The sequence below is a fragment of the Notothenia rossii genome, assembly GCF_949606895.1.
Source record: "Notothenia rossii genome assembly, chromosome: 3".
NCBI classification, from domain to species: Eukaryota; Metazoa; Chordata; class Actinopteri; order Perciformes; family Nototheniidae; genus Notothenia; species Notothenia rossii.
This window is the reverse complement of record NC_136901.1, coordinates 66992389-67011653: the sequence shown is the minus strand read 5'-3', so window position 1 is coordinate 67011653 and position 19265 is coordinate 66992389. Positions and strand designations below refer to the sequence as shown.

Sequence of the window (19265 nt, the reverse complement as noted above, 5' to 3'; positions counted from 1 at the left end):
ACGCCATCTCCAGTCAAAGAAGTAGAATCGTGTTCCCAAGCTAGCATCACTGTTAGCATCGAAATCGCTGTGTTTACACCAGTGCCCGTCTGACTGTTTACATCGGTTTACACCGACAGACGCTGTGCAAAAGACTTCCGGCGGAAATGAAGTGCATTTGTGTAGTGTCATGTCGCTACCCGTGTTTTGGCGCGTAAACTTGTCTATACACAACAATGTTTTGACATTATAGTATTTCCAAATTGTGTCAAGGTGACGAACAAAGTATAAATAAACAAGATTATCAGAGGTTGAAGTAGTAGCCTACTCAGATCTTGTACTTGAGTAAAAAAGCAGGGCCGTTCTATTTCGTATATGGCTTCGCCCTCTAAGGCTATCGCTATTGGGTAATCCCGCTGCGCACCCGCGCAGCACTGAAACACTTGTAGTCCACGCCCACCCACAAGGTGGGCCCCGCCCTCGGGCCTCCTTCCGGTATAAATAGGAAGGAGGCCCGGCAATCTGCTCCCTCTTTTCTTCAGCAAACCTCGGCAGTTACTGAAGCACAGAACCATTAAACATCATGAGCAACAACTGCGTCCGAAATTGTCCCTCATGTGGCTCAGGATATATCATGAGCTATGACCAGCACGGAATGTGCGAATCCTGCCTGGGGCCAGAGCACGCGGACGCGGCTCTCAGCCAGCAGGTCGCTTGCTCACATTGTGCCCGTCTCCCATCAGCCGACAGGAAGCGAAGAGTGGACGCTCTAGCTGCTGCGGCCGACGAGGACGATTGGCCCGTTCAGCACATGGACGGCAGCATGTCCCTGGAGCCGAGTGCCGAGCAGGAGTCGGACGACTCCTACCCCGTCTCCCTCCATGGTTCACCGTGCGGTTCTCCCCTCCCTACTCTCCCCCGGACGGGGGAGACAGAGTCGAAGCAGGGGGCTGGTTTGGCGGCCGAGCATGCGGCCCCCTTCTCCGTCGCCACAGGACGGCGCCCTACGTTGAGCTCCCCCAGAGAGTATGTCGCCCGCCAGGCCGACCGGGTGCACCAGTGTGCCTTTCTGGCGGCGGCGAATATCATCGTGCTGCTCTCCAACTCGGTGGTGACACTGGTAGAGCGGTCCACCACCGAGGCAGAGGAAATCAGCAAGGCGGCCAGCACGGCGCTCACTCTGTGCGCGTCCGTCGCTGTCTCCCAGGCGAGGATTTCCGCGTGGGTGACACAGATCCAGCGCCACCTGCAGCAGGCGTCTGTTACAGAGACGGCCAGAAAAGTGTTACTGGACGCTCCAATCAGCCCGTACGGGCTGTTAGGACCCCAGTTCCACGCCATGGTGGAGTCCATGAAGACGGCCGCGGAACAGGCGGACGGCATTCGCCAGCAAGTCAGCTGGCTCCAGCCTGCTGAGCGCCCACAGCGGCACCAACGCCCGCAGCAGCCGCGGCATCCACGCCGGCCACAGGAGGCCAAAAGCGGAGAGACGCCCACAGCAACCGCCTCGGCGTCAGACTCGCCCTTCGGCGGCTGCAGGGGCTCCGTCCCACGTCTCCGCTCTCCCGCCACCCCAGAGACAGGGTCTCCCGACAGCGAGTCAAAGGGGCTCCCCCGCTCCTGGTCTGCTCCGCGAGAGCCTCCGAGGAAGCGGAGCCGGTTATTAAGCCGGCTGCCACTAATCTGTTGATTAAGTAAACAGCAGGGCCCCCTGCAGAAGCCTGCTAGTTTTAACCTATCGGTTAATAACCTGCAGAGCTCGCGGCATTCCTCCGTCCGAGATATACGCCTCCTACACACGGTCATAATAACCCATGAGCGCCGTTATAACGCCTCATGTGGACAGCACTGCACACACCTCCACTCATCCCCTGAGCGTGTACACGCCTCAGGATGACAGCCGGAGTGAAACGCAGCGTGTGGAGGCTTCCTCGCAGCCCTTTCGCCTCACGGGCAGCGGCGGCGGCGAGGGCAATGGCGTGGCTCGTCACCATGACGACCAACACAGCACATCAAAGAGAAGCCAGATCGGGGGAATGAACAGTATTCCAGGCTGAGTGCCCCCAGCGGCAGCGCCCGCAGCGCCACGGCGCCTAGGGCTTGCTGCAGAAGCCTGCTGGTTTTAACCTATCGGTTAATAAACTGCAGAGCTCGCTAATTAAGCTGGCTGCCACTAATCTGTTGATTAGACAGCAGGGCTCGCTGCAGAAGCCTGTCGGTTTTAACCTCGGTTAATAACCTGCAGAGCTCGCGGCATTCCTCTGTCCGAGATACGCCTCCTACACACGGTCATAATAAACCTATGAGCGCCGTTATATAACGCCTCATGTGGGCAGCACTGCACACACCTCCATCCATCCCCTGAGCGTGTACGCGCCTCATGATGAGAGTCGGAGTGAGACGCAGCGTGGAGGCCCCCGCGCAGCCCGTTCAGTCCAAGCCCACCTTGGGTTGCCTCACGCCCTGTGTAAACCAGCTGCCTATAACCTGTCGGTTAATAGAGAGCAGGGCTCGTTGCTAAAGCCTGGTTTTAACCTGTCGGTTAATAAATTTCAGAGCGCGCTAATTAAGCCGGCTGCCACTAATCTGCTGATTAGTAGACAGCGGGGCTCGCTGCAGAAGCCTGGTTTTAACCTGTTGGTTAATAAACAACAGAGCTTGTGGCATTCCTCTGTCCGAGATACGCCTCGTACACACGGCCTTAATAAACCCATGAGCGCCGTTAACGTCTCATGTGGGCAGCACTGCACACACCTCCATCCATCCCCTGAGCGTGTACGCGCCTCATGATGAGAGTCGGAGTGAGACGCAGCGTGTGGAGGCCCCCACGCAGCCCTTACGGTCCAAGCAGACCTTGGGTTGCCTCAGGGGCAGCGGCGGCAGGGGCTCTGGCGTGGCGTGGCTCCACACATCTCGAGCACGTGCGCCCGCTCTCAGAGTTTTTCTCAGAGTGGCAGCGCGTGTGGCTGATGGACAGATGGATGAGCAGGCTGATCAGCAGAGGATACCTCCTGCAGTTCGCCTCTCCCCCCCCCCCCTCACAGTTCAATGGGATACAGGAAACACTCCTGTTATCCCAGAAGCTATGTCTTGCGCTCCAATCCGAGCTGCTGGAACTCCTGTTGAAAGAGGATATTTCCAGGGTTCCTCAAAGGGAGGAAAATCAGGGGTTTTCACTCCCGTTATTTTTCTAATCCCGAAAAAGACTGGGGGAATGAGACATCCTCGATCTGTCAGTATTCCACATACTGATGATCAAACAGGTGCTGGAATGTTTTCACCAGGACGACTGGTTCACTTCCACTTGAAGGATGCATACTTCCACGTACCCATCATCCCAAAACACAGGAAATTCCTGCGTTTTCTCATTTCAGGGAATATCAGACCAGACAATAGTCTGCTGTTCGGATATTTCCTGGCTCCTTGCATTTTTGTGTGGAGAAGGCTGGAGCCACTACACAGAGGAGGGATGAGAGTGTGGTTTTCCTCTGGACGACCTGCTATTTCCTGGCTCGCTCCAGAGAGGAAGTCGCTTTACAGACGGTACATCTCGTATCGCATCTGTCAAAGCCTGGGTTTCATAATAAATTGGAAGAAGAGCTGTCCTCTTCCCTCTCAGACAATCGTTATCTGGGAGTGGAATTAAACTCAGCCAGCATGAGAGCGCGACTCTCGCGGCAGCGAGTGGAGGAACTGACAGCTCTCCTCCGGCGTGTCACAACCCACACAGCCCTCTCCGTGACGCAGCTGCTCTGCGTTGGCGTCAGCTGGTCACGTGATGATACCCCTGGGTCTCTTCCAACAGGGGGACTCCAGAGGTGGTTCATTCGCTGCAGAAGCCAGCTGTTTTAACCTATTGGTTTATAAACTGCAGAGCTCGCGGTATTCCTCTGTCCCAGATATGCCTCCTACACACGGTCATAATAACCCACGAGCACCGTTATAACGCCTCGTGTGGACAGCATGCACACATCTCTCATCCCCTGGGCGTGTACGCGCCTCATGATGAGAGACGGAGTGAAATGCAGCGTGTGGAAACTCCCTCGCAGCCCTTTTGCCTCACGGGCAGCAGCGGTGATGGCGTGGCTCGTCACCATGACGACCATTACGGCACATCACAGAGAAGCCTCTCCCCCCCAGCAGTTCCATGGGATACAAGAAACACTCCTGTCATCCCAGGAACAGTGTCTTGCGCGGTTTTTACTCCGCTATTTTTCTAAATCTCGGAAAAGAACGGGGGAGTCGCCCCGATGCTGTACAATCAATGTGTTGATTCGCACAGACAACAGGCCACGGCTATGGAAGCAGCCTACCTCAATCGCCAGGGAGGAGTACGATTTGCGCAGCTTCTGAACGCAGCCAGGCTGCTGCTGTTCTGGGCACGCACACACGTTGCTCTCATCAGAGCAATGCATATTCCCGGAGAATTGAACAGAGGGGCTCGCAGAGCGCAGCAGCCGTGTTATGCGAGGAGTACGGAAACTCAGACCTGTGTCACGCGCGCTGGCGCCTCAGTGGGATTTGGCTTTGGTGTTACGCGCACTAAGCAAAGCCCCATTTGAACCTTTAGACCAGGTTCCCCTTAAACTGTTGTCAGCCAAAGTAGTATTACTTTTGGCTCTATCAGCGAAAAGGGTGAGTGATTTGTCTGCTCTCTCTGTGGAGATGGCAGTTCAGCTGTTTTACGCCCTAATCCGGCTTTTATGCCAAAGGTCATCACAAGCTCGTTAGAGTCGAGAGTGATCACCTTGAGTGGCTTCTTTCCCCCTCCTCACAGGTCGGAGGAAGAAGCCGCGTCTCATCTCCTCTGTCCTGTGCGCGCGCTGTCCTGCTAGTGGTGTTGCGCCATTCTCAGCGCCTGTTTGTGCACTATAGAGAGCGCTCGATCAGGCAGCCTCTGTCTGCACAACGGCTGTCACACTGGCTGTGTGAAGCTGTGTCACAGGCGTATGTCTCCTCTGGGGTGGATCCCCCGGAGAACATCAGAGGAATGTCCTCCTCCACGGCTTTGCACGGAGGAATGTCAGAGGAATGTCAGTGGAAGACATTTGCACTGCTGCATCTTGGTCTTCCCCCTGTTCATTTATTCAATTGTATTGAAGGGATGTCTCCCATTCCTCTCTGACACACCCTGTACGGAGTGTCTTGTCAGAGTGAGTGATGTCAGGGATCCAGCTGTGCGCCTCTCTCCTGCCTCTCGGCACGCGGAGAGTGGCCCTTTTTCCCTCTTATGAGAGGGATGTTTCCTTTTTTTTCCTCTGACACATTTTTGGTACGGAGTGTCTTGTCAGAGTGAGTGACGTCAGGGATCCAGCTGGGCGCTCTCCTGTCTGACTCGCAGAGAGCTGCTATTCCCCTTCTATGATCGCTGGGCAAGGTGGGACTTTCGTCTCCACTTTCTCACAGCGGCTGGGTATGTATTGTTCCCAGCCTTCATCCCGTCAGGGAAGATAGGCCTGTTTCGCTATGTTCCAGGGATGGTGATGCGCCATTACGCATGGCACAACAGGCATGGGGTGTTATTGAGCAGGTGTGTCTGTGCTTCTAGTGCCGGGCGGACCCAGTGGAGCACAGACTACATCATGCTTCGCCCTTAACCCAATAGATATAGCCTTAGAGGGCGAAGCCATATACGAAATAGAACTGAGTTTACCTACTGTAACACCAGCTTCTATGAGTAAATGGCGCAGCCCTCTAAGCGCTGGGCCCCACTGGCTCTACGAATAGCTGAAGAAAAGTTATTTTGTATGGGAGCAGATTGCCGGGCCTCCTTCCTATTTATACCGGAAGAAGGCTCGAGGGTGGGGCCCACCTTGCGAGTGGGCGTGGACTACAAGTGTTTCAGTGCTGCACGGGTGCGCAGGGGGATTACCCAATAGTGATAGCCTTAGAGGGCTGCGCCATTTACTCATATAAGCTGGGGTTACAGTAGGTAACCTGAGTTTCTTCCTATAGGCGGACTATGCGGGGGCATAGGGCCCCCGCGGCCACAAGCTGAAAGTATTTTTTCTTCTTTTTTTTCTTCATCCGAAAAACAAAAAAAGTTTAATTCATACACACAAAGATGAACAAAATTAGTAGAAGCAGGAGGGCTTGTGGAAAGTAACCCTCTCCATTATCCTAATACAGCGGCATTATTGCGTCAAAAACGTATAGAAATGAAGGAGTACAAAGAAATAAAGAAAAACAGCAGAAAAAATTAAATAACAGTTAGGGCAGGAAAATAATAAATGCATATACAGTGGGGCAAAAAAGTATTTAGTCAGCCACCAATTGTGCAAGTTCTCCCACTTAAAAAGATGAGAGAGGCCTGTAATTTTCATCCTAGGTATACCTCAACTATGAGAGAAAAAATGAGAAAAAAAATAATCCAGAAAATCACATTGTCTGATTTTTAAAGAATTTATTTGCAAATTATGGTGGAAAATAAGTATTTGGTCAATAACAAAAGTTCATCTCAATACTTTGTTATATACCCTTTGTTGGCAATGACAGAGGTCAAACGTTTTCTGTAAGTCTTCACAAGGTTTTCACACACTGTTGCTGGTATTTTGGCCAATTCCTCCATGCAGATCTCCTCTAGAGCAGTGATGTTTTGGGGCTGTCGCTGGGCAACACGGACTTTCAACTCCCTCCAAAGATTTTCTATGGGGTCGGGATCTGGAGACTGGCTAGGCCACTCCAGGACCTTGAAATGCTTCTTACGAAGCCACTCCTTCGTTGCCCGGGCGGTGTGTTTGGGATCATTGTCATGCTGAAAGACCCAGCCACGTTTCATCTTTAATGCCCTTGCTGATGGAAGGAGGTTGTCACTCAAAATCTCACGATACATGGCCCCATTCATTCTTTCCTTAACACGGATCAGTCGTCCTGGTCCCTTTGCAGAAAAACAGCCCCAAAGCATGATGTTTCCACCCCCATGTTTCACAGTAGGTATGGTGTTCTTTCTCCTCCAAACACGTCTAATTGAGTTTTTACCAAAAAGTTATATTTTGGTTTCATCTGACCATATGACATTCTCCCAATCCTCTTCTGAATCATCTAAATGCTCTCTAGCAAACTTCAGACGGGACTGGACATGTATTGGCTTAAGCAGGGGGACACGTCTGGCACTGCAGGATTTGAGTCCCTGGCGGCTTAGTGTGTTACTGATGGTAGCCTTTGTTACTTTGGTCCCAGCTCTCTGCAGGTCATTGACTAGGTCCCCCCGTGTGGTTCTGGGATTTTTGCTTGTGATCATTTTGACCCCACGGGGTGAGATCTTGCGTGGAGCCCCAGATCGAGGGAGATTATCAGTGGTCTTGTATGTCTTCCATTTTCTAATAATTGCTCCCACAGTTGATTTCTTCACACCAAACTGCTTACCTATTGCAGATTCAGTCTTCCCAGCCTGGTGCAGGTCTACAATTTTGTTTCTGGTGTCCTTTGACAGCTCTTTGGTCTTGGCCATAGTGGAGTTTGGAGTGTGACTGTTTGAGGTTGTGGACAGGTGTCTTTTATACTGATAACGAGTTCAAACACGTGCCATTAATACAGTTAACAAGTGGAGGACAGAGGAGGCTCTTGAAGAAGAAGTTACAGGTCTGTGAGAGCCAGAAATCTTGTTTGTTTGTAGGTGACCAAATACTTATTTTCCACCATAATTTGCAAATAAATTCTTTAAAAATCAGACAATGTGATTTTCTGGATTATTTTTTCTCATTTTGTCTCTCATAGTTGAGGTATACCTAGGATGAAAATTGCAGGCCTATCTCATCTTTTTAAGTGGGAGAACTTGCACAATTGGTGGCTGACTAAATATTTTTTGCCCCACTGTATATATATATATATATATATATATATATATATATATATATATATATATATATATATATACGAAAACTAGATATAGGGTTATTTTCTGCACATGTCAATAGCAACTATCTTTTTTTGGAAATTAAAATACTATATATAAATATATGCATAGGTACACATGTACTTGGCAAATGAATAATAATAATAATAATAATAAATGCATAATTGCATATAAACACTGTGACTTTTTTTACATTCATATGTTCACGCTGTGGTTTGGAACTGCTTTTGAATGTTATTAGGCATTTTCTTATGGAAAATGTTGTGCATAATCAGGAGTGTTTTAAGCTGTACTATCTCAACACATTTTAATCGATTGATTTTTTTAAATATGGGAGTTGTGTGTTCATATTTACCAACACCACAGACTATTCGTAATTCTTTTTTTTCGGGATGTTATTATTTTTTGTAGATTTGTTGAGTACGTGTTTCCCCATATTTCGGAGCAGTAGTAAAGGTAAGGGAGAAATAGACTGTTATAAAGAGTATCTTTTCTTCAAGAATGTTCTTAGTATGATACAAAATACCTATTGTTTTTGACAGTTTAGTCTGTACATAATTTATATGGCCCTCCAATTTAGTTTTTCGTCAACAAGCAGTCCTAAAAATGTACATGCACCAACTTTTTCTATCTCTGTATTGCAAATCCGTATAATGCAGTCATTTCTACTCTCAGACTTTGTATTGAATAACATGTAATTTGTTTTGGCCACATTAAGGGATAATTTATTAACTGCAAAACAGTTACATAGTATTTTTAATTCTGCATTCACAATTTTAACAAGATCGCCAAGAATTCAAAGTTCAGGTTCAGCCTCAATATATTTGGGGAGAATTAAAATGAGCCGTCTTTATTTGTAGACAGCCAAGCCCCTGTGTTCGCAGTGGCGTTTTTATATGTACAAAAGTGGTGGGGCACAAAAAACGTAGATGTCTATATATAAGCTTCTGCAGTGAGGTTCATGGCTGGTGAGGCACTGGCACTGACTCTTCAGGTTTACAAATATTATATTTTGACCTAAATCAAAATATAATATTATTTTCAAAAGCTTTTTTAGTCTGATGCTTCGATTAATTTTAAACAGACAGTTTAACAAAAGGATAACCAAAAAATGTAATTTTATCATTTAAATATTGAATTGTTCTCTCTTAGTAAGATCCCATTTTCAATAAAATTGCGGTCTTACCTTGACTTGAAGATGAAGAAGATTTGCCTATCCTTCTGGACAAAAATCTCTATTACTTTTTTGTAAAAGTCCTCCTTATCTTCTTGTAGTTTCAAAAGTCTATCATAAATCGAATCGATAGATTTATGATTAAAAAATTATAAAAGTAGGGTTGACATGTGGATATTATCCGGCTGAACAAAACCTGCATTTATCTAACAGCTACGTTTCCCACAGATCTTATTTCGAGCTATTTTCTAAAATCCCATGGAGAAATATCATTGCTTTTTTGTGGAGGGAAGCCATGCGCAGCTTACTTCCTGGTTTTAGGACGCGTCTCTCTCCTCCTCTTCACACACCACACTTTTCGCGGCACACGTACTTACAGCCAATCAGCTCTGAATTATGTGGGATGACGTATGGTGGGGATGGCAGCTCAGTGCCCTTATGGTCATTATTTTTTTGCCACAAACATTAAATAGGACAATACTCTGAGCATGTGCAGTGTAGTTTTTATAGTCACCATTGATTTAGACAGTGAGAGGGAGGGGCATGATCGGGTTTTGTCCCACATGGCTCTAAACAGCTCAATAAGCAAAAACTGTAGACACTAATTAGAAGAACACAGACTAAAACAGCAATGTACAGACGAATCAGATGATTAACCTTGATCTTAAAATATATTTTGTTATTTATTTTTTGCATTTTTTTGTAATTATTTGTAATACTTTCTGCTGACATTAGGTGGGGCTGTGCCCTGCCCCTAATGACCAGTCACCACTGTGTGTTCGGTGAAGCATTATATGCAGGGGTGCACACAACTTTCTCAGTGAGGTACTCAGATGAGTACCTGGAGTCAGTGTTTGGTACTCCAACTTCCGGCTCCCCTCAAAGTTCCCATGAAGCCCTCTGTATCGCGAATGTCAGCGGGTGGGGGTGCTAGTGGAGTATGATGAAGCCCTCTGTATCGCGAATGTCAACGGGGGGGGGGGGGTAGTAGTAGAGTGCAGAGCTTCGTGACCACAGAGCGTGTGAACGTTGTGATCAGCTGTTTTAGCGCAGTGCTGCTGTACAGGCCGACGTTAACAGCAGCCCTGTCTGTGCACACGGAGACCAACTCCGTCGTCCGATGATCTAACCGCCTTCTGGAAAAGCTTCACATATACATCGGTACGCAAATGCGCTTTGTGACACAAGTGACGGTACGCATTTCAGATTGTTGCCGCGCATGCGTACCTGCGTACCACTTATGTGCACCCCTGATTATATGCTTACAAATCCAATGTAGGATATAAACACGACTAAACTGCAATGATAGCAAAGCTGTGGCTTGGGTTTTTGGGGTAATAAAGTCCAAATCATCGTTGGGCTGACAACGACAACGATCACTCATTGGCTGACAGCCAATGAGTGACGTCTAAGGAAGATGAAAAATGTAAATTAAACATTGTTGAGAAAATGCTGCATCTCTTGCATTTATTGACATAGAGGAGCCTTATTGTTTACCTTTTTTAAATCATTTTTTGTAATTTTCAATTGCTTGGTTTTCGTGAAATTAGCCGGTTTTCCTATTAAAGTGTAACAGATTGATGCATCTCCACAGATCATCTTAAAGGCTTCGGAATCCCCCCCATTGTAGTTAAAAACTGTCAAAACTAGGGGCCCCAAACAACATCTTGCATAGGGCCCCCAAAAAGCTAGAAACGGGCCTGTTAAAAAGTATCAAAGTGTAACAATACTCTTCTAGTAAAACTTAAAGTAACTAAAGTAAACTCAAATGACCTGATGATGGTGCCCAGGAAGCGGAAAGACTCCCTGCTGTGGAGTCACACAGATTGATGGGGGCAGATGGGGCTGCGTTCTTCCTAAAGTCCACAATCATCTCCACTTTCTTGAGAGCGTTGAGCTCCAGGTGGTTGTCCCTACACCAGATCACCAGATGGTCCATCTCCCACCTGTAGGCAGATTCGTCTCCACCAGAGATGAGTCCGAAACAAATAGAACGTAGCCTTTTACGCACATCACGTCTCCGTTTTACGTGATGACGTCGTGTGGCAGGCACAGCTATGATGGCAGCCGTAGGTTGACATCGATACATTACCGAATATAAAGTATTTAAAAGTTAGCGCAAAACCCCTTACACAATAACATAGACATATTAACAGTTTGCAGATAGCACACACTTAAACACACACCCGCCCGGTTCGGGGAACGGTAAGTTCAGTGAGCTTTGCACTGTCGAAGTGTGTATTGGTGTGTGTACAGTATGTATGTGCAGTGTGCAGGTAGTTACTCGTCTTTTCCATGTCTTGCACACACTCTTAACGTACCCGTCGTGCGAGCTGTGAACCAGAGGAGTGTGTTAGACCTGCACTCATCCTCCCAGCTGAGAGCCTCCACTGTCCTGCTCAGGTTAGCTCAGTTTGTAGCCTGCTATCAACTGCAGGTGACCTAGCTAGCCCAAAGTGCTGCTGCAAACAGCCTGAAGCGAGCTAATGCTAACAACATGCAACCAAACACGTCCTGCACATCCAAAATCAGCTGTCAACGTGTCTCCTTGTAATGTGAAGCATCCCAGGTGCATCCCACTCTGAGGTAGCTTCCCTAATGTTGAGACTGGCATCTGTGATTTAACCCCAAGTGCAGGTTGTATCTCCTGCAATTCAAATTATACAATGTTAGCCAAATGGTTGGTCAGTATTTCCTAGGAATCATGTACTGAATGCCTTTGTCCTGCCACCTCTCATCACTTGTTCTGTCAGCATGTTGGGGTAGATAACTGTGTTTTCTCTCCACCCCCCTTGCATGTGTCTCTTTACATGAAGTGGCACTATGCCCGCTGCCACTGTGGATCACAGTCAAAGAATATGTGAGGTTTGGGCAAATAACCTGGAGGAGGAGCTGAAGAGGATCCGACATGTCATCCGAAAATACAACTACATTGCTATGGTGAGATGTGCTAATAGAGAGTGCACACTGTGTGAAGCAGACAGAATTATTTTTCTGCATAACGGGTTGTCTGTTTCTCTTGCAGGACACAGAGTTTCCAGGTGTAGTAGCCAGGCCGATCGGAGAGTTCAGGAGCAACGCCGACTATCAGTACCAGCTACTGCGCTGCAATGTAGATCTGCTCAAGATAATCCAGCTGGGCCTCACGTTTATGAATGAACAAGGGGAATACCCTCCGGGAACATCAACATGGCAGTTCAATTTTAAGTTTAACCTCATGTAAGATTACTTTTGGGCTTCTTTCACTCCATATGTGGCATTGAAATGCATCCATTGCATGCATGTGAGTGTTTATGAACGAGTATCTCAGCTCACTTACAGCATACACCAATGAAACAGTAATAAAAGTTACACATTTATCAGTTATCCTTTATAAATACTATCAATACGATGCATGTTGTTTGATGTAAAAATGTAGAACTTGGAACTCCCAGGACAACACCGGCTCAGATGCAGCTTATAAAAAGGCAGATTATTTTTATAATTATGAGGTTCAATTACTGTTCTCGTACCAACATTGTGTTTGATATAATAACCGTGTTGTGTGTGTTTGTCTTCAGAGAAGATATGTATGCACAGGACTCCATCGAGCTCCTGACCACTTCAGGGATTCAGTTCAAGAAGCACGAGGACGAAGGCATCGAGGCGCTGTACTTTGCAGAGCTGATGATGACGTCAGGTGTGGTGCTCTGTGACGGGGTCAAGTGGCTGTCTTTCCACAGGTACTCTAGGTATTCTGCTTTTGCAGTAAGTCGCTTTTTTTCAATTATATTCTCTAGGCATCTGCATAAAGAAAAAGGAATCGTATAGGTTTGCCCTCCGTTTTCTCTCTTTGATTGTCAGTTAATTAAAGATGAAGCACATATCTTCCACTTCCTCCCAGTCTTCAAAAATTAAGCCAAAATATCTTGTATAAGATTCTAACATCCTACGCTAAAGACGAAATTAGCAGCCAGAGTCTGTGCAATATTAATAGGGGATTGCACCGCCTGGAAACCAACTAGCTGCTATAACCAAGTAGTGTTTGGACCACGGTCACTGATTTGCTTTTTGGAAGACACAACAACTCACCATTATATCTTTATAAATGCATTTATAATCCAATTTACCTATGTTCTATGAAACAGACTTTTGATTTGTGTTTCAGAAACATGCAAATGTCTTATACTGTATGGCCACACTAGATGGTGCAACTCTGACTAACTGTTAACAGATATGCTGCTAAGCTAGCTGACAACATGGTCAGTAACTGTATGAACTATAGATTATATTAACAGATCTTTATTTTGAAAAACAGACAATCACAGTTATGAAAACTCTTAAATTACAGGTACAAATCCCGATCCTCCCTCTCACAGATGTCAATCATGACGTCCCACCCCCTTTCATAGCATCATATTATTAAAACCATCAGAAAAATTGACACATCACCGTAATTACAACGACCTCAAATTATGTCATTTGATTGTTGTTGTTTACTTTAGATCATGTCCCTTCATTAACAAGGAAAGGGAGGGGTCTTTGACCTATACTGCAGCCAGCCACCAGGGGGCAATAGAGTCATCATGTCTGCAGTGAGATTTGACTTAAAGTTGACCTATCATGCTATATTCGAATAATATAGTGTAGGACCATCCCTATATACAGTAAGACATATTTATACTTTTATTTTTCAAAATACCAAACAGATCATGCATTTTAGCCATTCCTAATTTCGCTCAATTTATCACTGTCTTTGCATGGGCTGATTCTGTGAGAACAGCACCATCTACAGGCCTGACATATGTACTACAGCGTCTCCAGCGCTTTCGAACGGCAATGAACGTGGCTGTCTCCTCCTGATTGGTGGAGTTGGCCCAATAGCCGTAGCGCCACTTCTGTGACGTCATAGAAGTGTTCAAATCTGGATCAGTCTGTATCAGATCCGTTGCGGCCCCTTTTTAAGAGATTTAGGTATGGAGGAAAATAGAGAGGGTTGTGTTTTCTGACACTTGGTGAGTTCCCTGGAACACCGGGGACACATATTCATGTATAAAAGACGTACAAAAGTGCATTTTGCATGATAGGTCACCTTTAATGATATTTAACAGGACATACTGAGGTTCACAACTACCTATCTCACTTGACCCTTGTGTATTTTGACGTGAGGATTCAAGATGGTGGCGTGCACACTCGCATCCATAACTTGTTTCGGCCAAACGAAAAACAAGATTTTTTTTAGTAAACCTCAAACTTAGGGTGACTCACCAGACACTAGTGGCTAGGGATGGGTAGCGAGCCCCGGTATTAAAGGGGCCCAGGGACGGAATTATTAAAGACCGTGGTACTGTTAAGCTCCGACGTTATCGGTCTTTTTATCGGTGCTGGAGACATCTAAAACACACACACACGGCGGAGATGGCGGAGAGAACACGCTGCAAAGTGTGGTTAAACTTTACCCGTCTCGATGTGGACAATGCTCGTTGCCAAAAGTGCAAGAAAACTTTAGCATGTAAGGGCGGTAACACGAGCAATTAGTCTAAACATTTAGCAAAAGTGCACCACATTCAGACGGAGAAATGCACCGGGTTTGACTGTCTTTCTAGTAGCTCTGTAGCCCCATCCACGAGTAACATTTCCACGCCAGGTATTATGAATGCTAGCAGCAACACACAGAGTTAACTACATTATACAAACATGGGTTAATGACTAGAGGTAACTGAGTTATTAATTTTGTTAAAGTTTCAGCTATTCTGTTTACAGTTCTGTCATCACATTATTTAATACGATTTGTTAAAACACTGTTGTTAGTTTTACCTCATTTTTTTTTCTTCCAAAAGAACCGGTAAGAGTATCGTTAAAAGACTGGATTGATAAGCGGTATCCATAAAAGTAGTAGTACCGTTAAAACCTTAACGATACCCATCCCTACTAGTGGCTCCATTAATCAATTTTTAAACAACTATATTTTTATGTTGATAATTTTGTCATATTGTTTATACTAACGCAACACAAATGAACGCGGCGCTGTGACCCCATTTGCACTGTTTGCTTCTTTATCCCAGTTCAGACGGTTCAATCGTGTACATCTGAACACCCTGGCCAAAATGTAAATCAGCCCAACTACAGTCTGCTCTTACTCCTAGGTTGAAACGTTTAATGATATTTGCTTTGGCTTTATAGAAGTGTTATATTTTTTAATTCTTTATTTACGTTGTGTGTCTTTACCTTAGTGAGAGGTAAGATGTTACGCAGAACTGTGGCCGTTTTTGTCTCACCTAAAATGAAGAAAAATCTCCTGTTGAAATTTGTTCTCCAATTTGCTGCTCGATTGAAATGAAAACATGTCTTATTATATTGGTCTCTGATAGTTAGTGGTAACTCTTTATTTTTTAGCAAATGTCTACAATCTACTGCTTAACATCTTCGTTTCATACTCAGTTTCCCACTGTGTCTCCATGGCAAACTGAGGCTAAAGATAACCACGCTTTGGAAAATAAACAAAGCTTAGGTTTGAAACACCACTGTCATCCCTTTCAGGTATTTAGCAAACTCCTTTATTAACAGGCTCTCATGTTATTTTGTTTTTCATTTATTTATTTTGTATTTATGATTGTATTTCTTAATTTCATCTAAATTTGTGTGGTTTATTGGAAATTAACTACATTTTTGGGATAAAATTGCCGTTATGAATACACTGAACATCTTATTGTTTTGACCTCTAATTAGTAGGATGCTTGTTGTTAAATCAAAGGCCTGAACCACAAGATACTTTTTTAGGGTAACGCCGTGGCTTTGTGTAGCTATCTGTCCTCAAATGTACAGACTGAACAGACCTCTTAAAACCTCCTGCTGTGTGCACTTTATAAAACATAGTTAAATGGTGTGTATGTGTTTTGTAGTGGCTATGACTTTGGATACCTGATCAAGATTCTGTCCAACGCTAACCTGCCTGAGGAGGAGGTGGACTTCTTTGAGATTCTGCGCCTGTACTTCCCCGTCATTTACGATGTCAAGTACCTCATGAAGAGTTGTAAAAACCTGAAGGTACCTTAATAAATATGTCAGCAGGTAGCACAGTGTCTCCTGTTGTGATCTTGTTAGTGGCTTTACTTTGATACAAAGCTTGTATTTTCAGTGATTGAGTGTGTTTTGTTTTCAGGGCGGGCTGCAGGAAGTGGCTGAGCAGCTGGAGCTGGAGAGGATCGGACCGCAGCACCAGGCCGGCTCCGACTCCTTACTCACAGGCATGGCTTTCTTCAAGATGAGAGAGGTAGGCTCCTCCAATCAGGGTGAAGAGTTGTGTGTCCAATTTTAATTTCACAAAACCTGCCCAAAGAATAACTTACAGCAATAGCTCGGATTGTTTGAAATTGAGAGGACAGTAAAGCGACAAAAGCGATATCAACCACATTTTAAAAAATCATTAAGAGGTCAGGCTTAATTGAAAACAATGCACTGATTTACCTTCCCCTCAGATAGCCCTTTCTGACAACCAATTGAAGCTTTTATCTAAACTCTCTTCCACGCAACCACACTCCATTCATTTAAACAGTACATTTTCACTTACCATGTAAGTTGCTCGTTCACTGATACCCTCATCAGTTAGTTTGAAGCCAAAAGGTCCCATGTCATGGCCATTTCTACTGATCATAATTCCATTGTTGAGGTCTACTAGAATAGATTTATATTGTGCAATTTTCCAAACTCACATTGGTTTCTCATAAAGCATCTCTGTATAGTATGTGTATTCACTCTCTGTCCTAAACGGCTTGTTGGAGCTCCTGCCCCCCCCTCTCTGTGAGCCCACTGTGCTCTGATTGGTCAGCTCGCCCACTCTGTTCTGATGAGTCCACCACCGTTACAGCGGAACATCAGTGATTATGTGTTACAATGGCGTTAGCAACCAGAAAATGACACCAGTAATGACAAACAGATGAGAATGCTGAGTGGGGTCTGGGGGCCGTGTTGGCGGGACGTTGAGCGGCTCGCTGCTGTGAGGAGCGCACAGTGTGAGCTGGGTTCATTACCTGGTTGCTGCGTGGGGTCTGTGAGACAGCGAGACATCGCGAATGGACGCGGGAAGGGGTGGGGGGGGTGCTGAGGGGGCTGAGGGGGCTGCAGCTAGCCATCTGCGAGGCTCTAATAGCACCCGTACCCCCAAACGTGGCGCACCTACAGTGAGTGCGCCACAGTTTCGCCGCTGCGAGGCTCCACTAGCACTTTGTTTTGATTATCTAAATGAGAAAATGAACAAGTAACTAAATCTGTCAAATACATTTTATGGAGTAAAAAGTAGATTGTTTGCCTACCTGATATAAGACAGTAAAAGTATAAAGTAGCATAAAATGAAAATACTCAAATAATGTACAAGTACCTTCATTTTTTTTACTTAAGTACAATACTTTGGGAAATGTACATTCAACCATTGTCTCGTGGAAATATTTAGGACTGATGAGTATGAGTATAACATTTGTAATCACTGGTGTGTAATGAGGGCTCCTTATTTTTTTGCCATTTTTAATCAAAGGAGATCAGAGCAACTATTCTCTGTGAGTCCCGAGGGTTAAAAACAAACTACGATTCATCACATATACTATGATCCTAAAAGAAAGTGAGAGTGTCTCTTCTCAACATGTGTGTTTTCATCTTCCACAGATGTTCTTCGAGGATCATATCGACGATGCAAAGTACTGCGGCCACCTGTACGGGCTGGGCTCCGGTTCCACCTACGTCCAGAACGGGACGGGCAATGCTTACGAAGAGGAGGCCAACAAGCAGCAGCAGTCGTGACACCCGCCCCTCGCCCCGCGGTCCACATGCACCATCAGTGTGACCCCAACCGGACGATTATCATGATATTGGAATAACAAAAAAAGGTCTCGCATCATTTAGCAAGCTGCTTCTCATAGGCTCTGCTCACCTTAGATACTTTAAGGAAAGTCACAGCTGTCCTCACACATGCTAGCTTCGTGTGTGTGACTTTTATTCCTTAGAATCGGTGTACACGTTCTGGTGGAGTTTAGAATATTTAAGAGGATGGGATTTTAGTTTTCCTAAAAAAAAACGTTCTGTAGAAATGTTTTGCACTTTAAAAGCTCTAACCTGATTTTATATGGAAAGCTGAAAATGTTTCTGGTGTCTCTCTCCTCTTTGTTGCCTTTTCTACGTTCCCGTTTGACACACAAACCTTTAGTCTCACAACAACCTCGCTCAGCCTTAAAATGAGCTGCTTATATTTTAAACTTGAATTTATTGCGCCCTCTGTCATTGGAGCTTTGTATGATAATGATAAAGGGAGTCAGTGTGTTTACGTGCACATGAATGTTTTGTTTGTATTAAGATGTTTGTTATGTCCTGAATAAGCTCCAATCAGACTAACACCACAACACAGTTTCCTCTTTACTATCTAAGTTTTCCGTGTTTATTCTTCGGAGCAATATGGATTATTCTTGCATGTTAGCAGCAAAGCATTATGGTCTTGCAATGATTTATATTGAATTTAGACCCTAAGAAAGAATGATAAAGTATAAACCCCTCGCCTGCTGTAAGAGACGGTGAGGCTAATCTTGAATACTCTGTTGAGAGTAGGTTTTAATTGAGATGATAAGGTTTACTAGAGTTTTGGAGTCGTTATAACGAAGACAAACCTTTTACTCAATGGAAAAAACTACAATTAGTAGTTCTGGCCTTTTGAATGAGTTTCTTTTGTATTGCTTTCCAGTTAATTCATGCTGCGTAGAAGAGCCGCATGTTCTCCTCGTTTGAATAAATGCTGTGTTGTTATAGTAGTGTCCTGAACTTCCATAGGTGTGTTGAAGTGTAGCTTCAAAATGCGTTCACCTCCCTGACCCTCAAACACATCTTTCACACTGTTACGGAGTAAAAAGAAGGATATGCAATATACAAGAGGATTGTTTTTAGATTATTTTGTAAATAAAGGCATGAAACTTTTCTACCATAAATGCTCTCAGCCTTTACATTACTAAACACTTTGAAGTTTAAGCCCTTTTCATATTTCCGGTCTCCTGTTAAAATGCTTATGACCTCAGTCCTGTACAATCAAGTCATTTACATCATTCTTCTTATACCTTTGAGTTGAGTACTAGGATGAGTTAAGTAATATTTGGATACTAATACTACAATTTGTATACTAATACTCATATTAGAAAACCAATGTTAATATTTGTATACTCATACTTAAATTCAGATGAGTTGAAAACTAATATTTTTTCTGATAGTTATAGTAATATTTGACTACTAATATTCGTATGAGTT

The 19265-nt window shown here is 45.0% G+C and overlaps 1 protein-coding gene across 3 annotated transcripts; it reads left to right on the top strand.

Moving 5' to 3' along the window:
* Positions 1-11030: 11030 nt before the first annotated feature.
* On the top strand, positions 11031-18952 carry cnot7 (CCR4-NOT transcription complex, subunit 7). Of its 3 annotated transcripts, none has more exons than XM_079672832.1 (7): positions 11031-11213; positions 11825-11948; positions 12034-12227; positions 12569-12739; positions 15890-16034; positions 16150-16260; positions 17646-18952. In XM_079672832.1, the coding sequence occupies exons 2-7, from the start codon at positions 11832-11834 to the stop codon at positions 17778-17780; spliced, it is 873 nt and encodes a 290-aa protein (XP_079528958.1). In that variant the 5' UTR covers positions 11031-11213; positions 11825-11831; the 3' UTR covers positions 17781-18952. The 3 variants fall into 3 exon arrangements, with proteins under 3 accessions (XP_079528958.1, XP_079528960.1, XP_079528959.1); XM_079672834.1 differs by having other exon boundaries at positions 11032-11213; positions 12569-12730; XM_079672833.1 differs by lacking the exon at positions 11031-11213 and adding an exon at positions 11221-11594.
* The last annotated feature ends 313 nt before the right edge of the window (positions 18953-19265 follow it).

What these genes read in the sequence shown, in the direction of transcription:
- cnot7 (XM_079672832.1), top strand. Translation starts at nt 11,832, where the DNA reads ATGCCCGCTGCCACTGTGGATCACAGTCAAAGAATATGTGAGGTTTGG. An exon ending in AGAGTTGTAAAAACCTGAAG is followed by an intron (nt 16,035 to 16,149) that starts GTACCTTAATAA and finishes TTTTGTTTTCAG; the next exon opens with GGCGGGCTGCAGGAAGTGGC. An exon ending in CTTTCTTCAAGATGAGAGAG is followed by an intron (nt 16,261 to 17,645) that starts GTAGGCTCCTCC and finishes CATCTTCCACAG; the next exon opens with ATGTTCTTCGAGGATCATAT.